We start from the raw sequence: 10,338 nt of genomic DNA on the forward strand, positions 1-10,338 counted from the left end.
GATGGCTTTACGGATATATTCAACTTGTCCCTTGCACAAGCCTCAATTCCCACCTGCTTAAAGAGGACCACTATCCCGCCGCTGCCAAAAACAACAAAGCATCCTGCCTCAATGACTACCGACCCGTTGCACTGACTCCAATAGTGGTGAAGTGCTTTGAAAGAATTGTCATGAGGTACCATCCAGACCATCGCTCCGGACACTCTGGACCCTCTCCAGTTCGCATGCAGACGGAACAGATCCACAGAGGACGCCGTCGGCACAAACTGCCCTCGCCCACCTGGAAAACAAGGACGGCTATTTTCGAATTCTGTTTATTGATTACAGCTCAGCATTCAACACAGCGATACCGTCGAAGCTCATCAACAAGCTTCACAATCTTGGTGTGCAATTCTGCAACCGGGTTCTGGACTTTCTAACGGGAAGACCCCAGGCCGTTAGAATGGGGAACCACACATCCAGGTCAATAACCATAAACACAGGAACTCCGCAGGGCTGCGTGCTGAGCCCCATACTCTACGCACTCTTCACTCATGGTTGCGTGGCCTCCCAGAACACCACCGCCACCATCAAATTTGCTGATGACACGACAGTCATTGGACCGATAACGGGTGGCGATGAGTCGGCATACAGGAGGGAAGTGGCCGACCTAGCAGAGTGGTGCCACGACAACAATCTCTCCCTCAATGTCAACAAAACAAAGGAGTTGATAATAGATCCACGGAGAAGGAGGAAACAACACTCGTCGCTGCATATTGGTGAGACGGTGGTGGAGAGAGTGAGCAGCTTCAGATTCCTGGGTGTTCACATTACTGAAGATCTCACCTGGTCTCGCAACACAACGCATCTGGTCAAGAAATCATGTCAGCGTCTGCATTTCTTGAGAAGGCTGAGGAAATTTGGCACGCCAGGCCGAATTCTCAGAAGCTTCTATAGGTGTGCAATGGAGAGCGTCCTCACCAGCTCTATCGCAATGCGGTTGGGAAGCTGCACGATGCAGGATCGTAAGGTGCTACAGCGAGTGGTGAAAGCTGCTCAAACCATCTCTGGAACATCCTTACCATCACTGGAGAGCCTATACCGGGCCAGAACCATCAGGAGAGCCATTAACGTCATCAAGGACAACAGTCATCCCCAGCACAGCCTTTTCACACCCTTACCATCAGGCAGACGCTACAGGAGTGTTAAAGCCAGAACCTCAAGGTTGAAAAACAGTTTTTACCCACAGGCCATCAGGCTTGTGAATGACACCCATCCACTGCCTCTCCACCCATCACAGCAGACAGTTCACCCTCTGAGCCTGAGAGGTGTCAACTACCCCCATCCCTCCTACACACACACACACCTACAACGCCAATAACATCAGAGACCACAGACTGCCTCCGTATACCTTGCGCACACATATACCCCCCCGCCAACTGCGAATAGACCCAATCTACCTCTGCAGGACTTTGCACATGTACGACTTCCACGTTTACATTGCGCACTGCACACTTTATATATGTATATAACCTTCAATCTTGGATTTTTGTAATTTGTGACTTTGCACTAATAGTAATTTTTGTAAATTTGTGATTTACGCCTTGTTTTCTCCTTTCGTCCTTGTAATTTGTCATAGGCTGCTGAGAGGATTCAGAGTAAGAATTTCATTGTATGGTGTAACAAACTGTTTACAGTACACATGATAATGAACTCTTAAATCGTTTTTTTTACATTCATTTAGCTGATGCTTTTCTCCAAAGTGACTTACAATTATTTACCCATTTATACAGCCAGGTAATTTTACCAGAGCAATTTAGGGTAAGTACTTCACTCAAGGGTACTACAGCAGGAGATAAGGCTTGAACCTACAACTGCTGGGTTCAAAGGCAGTTGCTCTAACCACTACACTACCAGCCATCCCTGCTGTTCTTTTTTTTTTACTGTTCTGTATTAGTTCTTTATTACTGTTCATCTTTAGGTTTGTATTAGTTCTGTGTTACTATTCTGTATTGCTGTTTAGCTGATACTTTCACCCAAAGTGACCTAGAGTTAAGTTTACAGTTCAGAAGGATCATAGATCCCTGTGAATCTGAACTGTTTATTATCTGACATGTGCTTGACAGGAGCTTTATTTGACCTTCACAAATCATATAATGTCAAGTGAGAAAGATGGACAGGACCTTTTTCGTGATTACATTTTTAGTCATTTCGATGTGTATTTTCTTCGGACAAAATATATTAAAATGCATTGCACTACATTATAGTTTTAAAACTAATTAAATGTATTCTGGTCAACTTGTCAAATGTGTCACTGAATATTGCAGAATATTTCGTCAGCATACCTGCTTTAGACTGCTGCTGTTTATCTCAGGGCTCATTTTGCCCTCCTGCCGTGGATCACATCAATCAGCACATGGAAACATTTACGCTAATTATAGAACATACACATACAACGACCGCTGCAGTAACTGATCTACATATATTTCATTCCTATGGTGTGTCCTTTGTACACACACACACACACACACACACACACACACACACACACACACACACACACACACACACACAAGCAATTAATTTGAGAATGTACCTAGCTCTGATTTTACCATTGTAAGGCGCTTGAATTAGTAGTATTTGTTATGAAAAATAAGTCCCAGACAGAAATGTTACCTAAAATTAATTAAAACAATGTATTTTATGCTTGACAATGATAACATACAGTACTTCATATTTACAACAAAATTATTTTTCATCTGTTTTTTCGCATAAGGAATAATGGTAATTCAATCTCCTCGAAATGGGAATGATTTCGTGGAACCCCGTCATGCGTGGACGACGTGCACAGTGCAGTATGTGCACTTTTATCGATTTCATCCAGCCATTTGGCAACATTTGAGACATGACACTCATGACATACGAATATAATAAATGCAAAAAACTCTCAATAACAAAAGCACTTAAGAATCGAATTCAATATTATTTAATTCAAACATACATTACTAAACATGTTAACTATTGATAATGTAAAATTCATCAATCTCATTGAACAGTATATTAATTTGTACAAATAGCATTAATAAATTAAAACAAAAAAGTCACAAGTTAAATCACTTTATAAACAGTTTGGAATCATTAAAACCTAAAGTATAAATATGTATTTTTTTCTTAAAATCCCAAACTCTAATGACATAACAAATGTCATAAAATACTCTGAGACATTTGTAGGAATGCAAGTAGTGCAACCCCTATATCGTTCCTTCTGCGTAACCCCTGAATTGCTCCACATTTCAACTGATCCTTCAGCAGAACAGAATAACACTGAAACAGAGGCATGCAAATCTGCATGTTCCTTTCAAAACCCAGCGCAGAAGCAGGGCTCTGAGGCCTATAACTTTTAAATAGGATGCACCTTTAGCTAGACTCGTCATATTAACATAGCTATAAAAGAGACAGAACTGCGCGGTGGCGCAGTGGGTTTCCTCTGGGTGCTCCGGTAGGCTCCGGACCGCCTCGAACCTGCACCGGACAAGTGGTTACTGATAATTAATTAATTTATGAATTTCTGAAGATAGCACACATTCCCAAGTTGCAGGTAAAATATACATCAGTTCTACTCTTGCATAAGATTTAACTCACTGAAAGTACCGGAAAATGGAAGTACCAATGTGCTTTTCCAAAGGTCCTACCAGACCATGATAGATTTCTTCTCCCCCCCCCCAACAGTCAACAACCACAGTTAAAACTGAGTAGCTATGAGCCCAATTAGATTTGTAACTGTGTTACTTCTAGACCCATTTGTACAGACACAAAAAGGACTTATTTTTGTAAACCATGAAGGTAATCCTCGACTTACGAAGGGCTTCCGTTCCGACAACCTCACTGGAAGTCGACTTTGTCAAATTTCTTTATACTGTATTACATAAACCATAAGGACATGGTGCATAAATGCTACATCTGTGTAACAGGGCTTTCACACATTACTCATGTTAAAATAAAACTGGCATAGAAAAATAATACTATAAATACAGCACAGTATTACATTTTCATGCTGCGATACTATTTTTACATTTACATTTATTCACTTAGCAGACACTTTTGTCCAAAGCGACTTCCAATGAACTCTATGCAGTGTCATCAGGCCACATACCTTATTCACCAAGGCGACTTACACTGCTAGATACACTACTTACAATGGTTCACTCGTGCATATTTTTGCTTTCATTTCTTTCGTTCACATTTTCATCTGTGCACCATCAGAACTCCACGTTTTTGCTTGCTAGCCATTACAAAAAAAATTAACTTGAGTGAAATCGCAAGCAAAATTTTCTGTTAAAAAAAAAAAAAAAAAAAAAAAAAAAAAGTTTTTCGTAAATGAAACGCGATGGCTGAATGAGTGACTGAAAAATAAGGAGCATTGGGGCAGATTGGCCAGCTGATGTTACCATACAGCACATTAATCGTTACAACCAAATATCGGGACTCAAGAATAAAATGAGGTTGATGGGGCCAGCGTCTTAAGAATGCGTCGTCATAATTCGCATAAGTCGTGAGTCGAGGACTACCTGTAATTACGAAAGGTAAGATGGGAGGTGTTAACTGTCTCCCTCTCCTTCTTCTTCATCTTGCTTGATCACCGGGGTCCCTGAGAAGAGGCACAGGCAGTCAGTGTTACACAGTTGGTGACAAGAACAAGCATCTGCTCACATTTCCACACAGCCTCTTCCCTACAGGTTCCACATGACCATGGGGACACTTACCGACACAACTGAAAAGCTGCTCGCCTACATACGTGTGCACAAAGTACCGTAGTCCTCAGAAGGTCAATGGTCTACTGGGGGAAATTTTAAAAGATATGTCTCGTCTCACCGTCCAGCTTCTTCAGCTTAGGAAGTCTCTTGGTTGCTTCGTCTATCCAGGTTCCATCAGCAGAATGCTTCTCCTCCAAAGGGTTCGCCACAAACACAAGATCCACTAGAGCAGGGAGGTCAGCCAGCTTAAGGAACTCACCTGCAACAGACACAAGTTGTGATCAAGAAGTTCTAGGACTCCCCTACATGATATACATTTGTCCCGGAGTTTCAGGCAATATAACAATGAAAGGAAGGGGGTCTGAGGACATTCCAGCATCCTTAGTAATTACGTGAAGGCAGAACTTAAGTCACGTCATCTGCACATCCAGCATTTCTTCTGAAAGTGGCTATCATCCCATGGAGATTACTTAATGGGGACAGCACATACAAATTATGTATTTACACTATTCTTCAAAATAAATCAGAAATCAAAGAGCTTTTCCATCACAACTCATAGAGGTTCACTAACACAGCATCTACACATCACATATTTCGAGATGCCAACTCGCCAACGTCATATCATCTGCCTCCATTCGTAGAGACTCAAGACACCCGCGGGCGGCTTTCTCACCCCACTCTTTGACGAGGTTGTTGGACATGTAAAGGACTCGGAGTTTCTTCATGACGTGGATGCCCTTCAGCTTCTCAATTAGGTTGTACGATATCCACAGTTCCTCCAGCGTGTCCCCGACGGCTTCCTGCAAACAGCGCGGCACTTCTACAGCCGTCGGGCATTTCTCACACAAACCAACACTGCAGGCTGTTGGGGGACAGCTGCTCAAACAGAAAGTACTCTACTATACAACAACAGACCTTCACCTGGTTATTCTGCCACACAGAGCCTAAAAGTAACAAGACAGCTCAGTTTACCAGTCCGTTAAGGTTCTTTATGTTGTTTCGTCCCAACGATAATATTCTGAGATTTTCTAAAAGAAAGAGAAAATTAGGTTTAAGGCCTTTTATTGTTCTCTTTGCTGTACCGTTTTGCATTTTTCCTCCCGCCGTAAAACGCCAACAGAGAAACGGCACGAGGGCAAACGCATCCATCTGTGGACACGTTCACCCGTCGCTCATACTCACTCAGGCCATTCAAGTTGGTTATCTTCTCAATGCAGTTTGTGGAGAGTGACAACCTCCTGGGCAAAAGAACAGAGAGACATTAGCAGGAACTGATGGTGCGCAGCTGTAATCATAGTCACTGTTGAAGCAACTTACTTTTTACAACTATATTATTCCCCATTTGTTATATTACCGTTTACTTTCGATTATTATGATTTACTCCCAATTATTTTTCGATTATTCTTTTTTACTTTATTCACCGTACAATATTCATCTTTACATGCTTTTTCTCGTGTCCCTGCTATACAGTTTGCTATAGAGAGTTCTAAAAGAGTTCTACAAGGGACCTCTGTAACTGAGTACTTTTTCACAGAACTGGGGATATGAGACTAAAAGGCCTCGACTAGTTTTGGTTTTAAGAACATACGGAAAAGTTTCAGACTGTATTGAAATATGGGACATGGTGGTGCTGGTGCGAGGGTGAGACGCACGGGTGCGTTACCATCTGTGATGGATAACATCCGGTGAGAACTAACAAAGCGTTTGTGTGCCTTTTTATCGAAACTCCATAGAACCTCAAATTGAAAAGAGGAATTGTAACAGCAGCTACAGTAACGGTACTCAGTGGTGCAGTGTTAAGAGCGCAAAAGAGAGAGAAGAGCGGATGCGAGTTCTGCTGCAGAGGATGAGACCAGGATCCACATGCTCACTCGCAGTTGCCAAGCGCGGACAAAGCAGCATCCAGCTTCTCAATGGGAGGAATCTGACTGTACAGTTTGACCGCCTTCGCCTCGCTCGCTTTTTCGCCCGATTTCTCTTCCTGTGAATTCAAACAAGACCAGTCTGGTTACATCGTTGGGCCTAGTGTAGAATATGCTGATTTAAGTCTCAGTCTAACAGATGGCAGGAAAGTAAATTCCTACAGCGACAGAGTTTTCCCCAGGGGTCTGGTTGGGTTCTGTGCATTCCTGAAACTGGTTCTCAAATCTCGCACATATTGTAAATAGTTAAACTGCGTTAATGGCAAACAACACTGAACGCCGCAGGGCTTTGTCTTCTGTAAGTCCCACTTAGCTGCCTTACTGCCAGTGTAATCAGATCATTTAGAGTTTTACTGCCTCTCCAATATTTTATAACCCTTCTTCTTACAAACATACCGTCCGATTCATTACGCCATAAAAAAATATTAAAGTTATATCTGGAGTGCTCCGGCTGTATTGTGGGACTGGATGCTGTCAGACAGGTACAGGTTTGTAACGAAAACAAGGAGAACAGCTCCTGACAACCTACTCAGCGTGATTTACTGTGGCCCTCAAGGCATCATACATCACCTTCAGGCATCCTGCAAAAACCTCATGAATCAAGACCTTGCATTAACTGTGAGGACTGGCAAAAATAATAAGCCTTAATGCTACTTTCATTATTCTTGAGACGAGCCATCTCGCACAGTCTCAATGTTTACCAATCAATTCATGCCTCCCAGCCAGATCTGACTCACTATTATTCATGCACATATTATTTATTTTTTATTTAGCTGACACCTTTGTGAAAGGCAAGGTGGCTTTTTACGCTAAACTACTTAATAATTTACGTATTTATGCAGTAGAAGAGTTTACTGGCGCTATTCAGTAAAGATACCTTGTGCTCAAGGGTACGATGGTGGCGGGTTGAACCCAGGACCTTTAGACTGTTAGACTATGACTCAAATCAAAATGCCCTGTGCTGTTTATAAAATTATTTTGAAGGTCCACAACATTGCACTAGCAATGAGTCCACAGCTATCATACAGACCACCCAAGGAAGTGATATTATATGGTTACTTTATACAAGTCAGTTAAATGTCCATTGTGGAGGGGGATTCACTGTTTTATTACTTTATATGGGATGAAATAACACAAACGATTCAGAGACAAGTTAAACAACTTCTTTGTGCATATTCAGCTCATGAAATGTAGTGCTGTCTGTAGTTGTCCACTGTAGTTGTTTGTCCCAGTCTTTAAATCCAGATTAAGTCAACAAATCAAGTCAGCACAGAGCAACAATGATATTATTATCTGTAAACTGACTTAGAAGTCTTGTTTAATCTAGAATGTCCAGGAGGGGCGGGCAGCCACTGGCACTTGGACTCCATAGGTTTTGTTTCCCCCCCGTCCCTCGACTTTCAGTTGGGAGATTTTTGTTCCTTTCCTCCGTGGCCGGTAGGCTTACTTATAGTTCAACGGAAGCATTGATAATGTATTAATCTAGTATATAGTCAACTGTCTTATTTGTCTTATGCCTTTGTTCAGCACTATAAAATTGAACTGAGCTGAAATTGAAACTGGAATTGAACTGAATTGGAATTGGAATTGAACTGAACTGGAATTGAATTGAATTGAATTGAATTGAATTGAATTGAATTGAACTGAATTCTGTACTCACCCATCGTGCAAGAGCTTCTTTAATGGTCGTCGGTTTTGCCTTGGAAACAAATATGAAGAAGAACGTGAGCGAGACTGAAATGCCCGAAAACAAAGAGAAACCTGTCCTTCCTCATCATGACCGCTCACTTTTGGTCCTAAACGCGAAGCGGTGTGTGGTCACGGTTCGCACAAGCGCGATGCAGGTGAGCGCAGGTTCCATCACACGCTGCTGCTAGTAGTAGTAGACGGAACACGCGCCTTTCCTTGCGATACACCGCGGGATCCCTTGGCCCCGCACACCTCTACGTTTGCGTGTCATAGAGGACGCTTCCAGTTCTGTTGTAACGACGCTGCAGGACGGAACAGCGACGTCCACTTGAGCTCACGTCGGAGCCTGATTGATTCGTAACGCCGCCCGGCAGATACTGTCAAGTGTCAGCGAGCGAGCATCCTCCTCCATAAAAAAATCTGCTAAAAACTGTGACGTCTAGCGCGAAAAATGTTGACGCTCAGCAATTCACACACACAGAGATGTTTAAATGGTCGACAGCGTTACGCTAAACTGAGTCTTTCTTCCAACTTACCATGGTTTTGTTATTCTGAGCTGCCCGCCGCTGTAAAGAGAAGCGACTCCCAAATGTGTAAATATAAATGTTTTCTAGACCGGTTGCTAAGACACGGAGAGACGTCTGCGCATGCGCACGGAATCCACGCAAGCGCAGTGTCCACGCCGTTGGACTGGCAAACATGGTCGATTAAAAGACATACCGCGTTCGTTTCACTTTCTGATTTCTGCACTTTTGCTTCAGTGATGTCACTTTTATCTAAAAGGTATAACACTGTATAGATTTCAATAATAGAAAAAACGTATTGAGTTATTGATTCAGAATTGGTTAATTCCATTTCCGTTAATTTCTGGAGAGACTCAAAATAACAGTAAAAAGTAGCTGTTGATTACATGATGTTAATGCACAGCTCACGACACCTTCAGCGTTACAGGGAGGAGCGGTGTGTCTTCGGCACTGTGACTGTCTGCCCCAGACTTTCTCTGGAATGGTAGAAACTTTAGGTACCTCAGCTACCCATATCCCCCATTTTTTCTGGGGTACTTGTAACACGCCACCAGGTTTTCGCTGTTTTTGATAACTGAATGCAGTAAAGTATACTTTATTTAGTTTTTTTCTTAATTACAGTAATTTGTTGTTAAGGGTGTACTGTCACTTTAACTGAGTCGCACTTTCTCACTTTGTGGGCGGGAACAAGTCTTATTATATTCATGAAAGACGCGTGTTCTTTTGTTCATTCTAAGTCTTTCAATTTTGCGTTACAGCGTCCTACCTGTGGAAAAAAAGGTATAGCAGTGACCCTATGTACCCTATCCAAAATTATCCAATACTCAATACTTCTGTAAATCTGAGGAATGACAGTATACTTGGTCAGTACTTATTTCTAGTAAAGTGACAGATGAGAGCTAAGAAGAATTTACTGAAAGTCTTAGCTTAATTTAATTCTTATGGTAAAGGTGTTTTGTGTAACAACTACAAATTGCTAGTATATAACTAAAGGGCCTGACTTTTTTTTTTGCAAAGGCAGAAGAGTGTAGCCCATGACACTTCTGTAAAAGAATGCAGATGTTAGTGAAACAAAATTGTAACAGTATAATGTAGTCAATAATGCACAGTTAATCTACGAAACAAAGCATTTCGGGAACAATGGATGGTGGCTGAAAATAAATTTGGAGGGGTGAAATAATTGAAAAAAAAAAAATTACATTTTTCAAAAAGCAGAAAATGCACAAAAATTGACATTTTTAAATTTGTAATTTTAAAAACGCATACAAACATACATAGGCATATACTGTATCTGTGTGTGAGCCATGAGTCAAACTGTCAGTCAAAGCAGGCTCCTGTTACGGGTGCTTCGTAGCACTCATCAGCTGTTGTGATTTTCACTCATTATTTTAGATTAACTATGTCTCTTAAAGTGTTAAAAATCAGTGAGAAAGGTCCAGTAAAATGTAGTAGAAGTAAAAGGTCTAGTAA

General features: G+C 41.7%; 1 protein-coding gene across 2 annotated transcripts; it reads right to left on the bottom strand.

Annotated features, from left to right (window-relative positions):
• Window positions 1-3,197: 3,197 nt before the first annotated feature.
• Window positions 3,198-8,971, bottom strand: dnal1 (dynein, axonemal, light chain 1). 2 transcript variants are annotated; one of them, XM_018757764.1, is made up of 9 exons: window positions 8,881-8,971; window positions 8,316-8,354; window positions 6,605-6,714; window positions 5,916-5,971; window positions 5,706-5,761; window positions 5,407-5,533; window positions 4,852-4,992; window positions 4,548-4,627; window positions 3,198-3,501 (listed from the first exon to the last, which is right to left on the bottom strand). In XM_018757764.1, exons 1-8 carry the CDS (start codon window positions 8,881-8,883, stop codon window positions 4,578-4,580), a joined length of 582 nt encoding a protein of 193 aa, XP_018613280.1. In that variant the 5' UTR covers window positions 8,884-8,971; the 3' UTR covers window positions 3,198-3,501; window positions 4,548-4,577. The 2 variants fall into 2 exon arrangements, with proteins under 2 accessions (XP_018613280.1, XP_018613205.1); XM_018757689.1 differs by lacking the exon at window positions 3,198-3,501 and having other exon boundaries at window positions 4,329-4,627.
• Between the last annotated feature and the right edge of the window lie 1,367 nt (window positions 8,972-10,338).

This window comes from Scleropages formosus, chromosome 15, assembly GCF_900964775.1.
Source record: "Scleropages formosus chromosome 15, fSclFor1.1, whole genome shotgun sequence".
Classification (NCBI taxonomy): Eukaryota; Metazoa; Chordata; class Actinopteri; order Osteoglossiformes; family Osteoglossidae; genus Scleropages; species Scleropages formosus.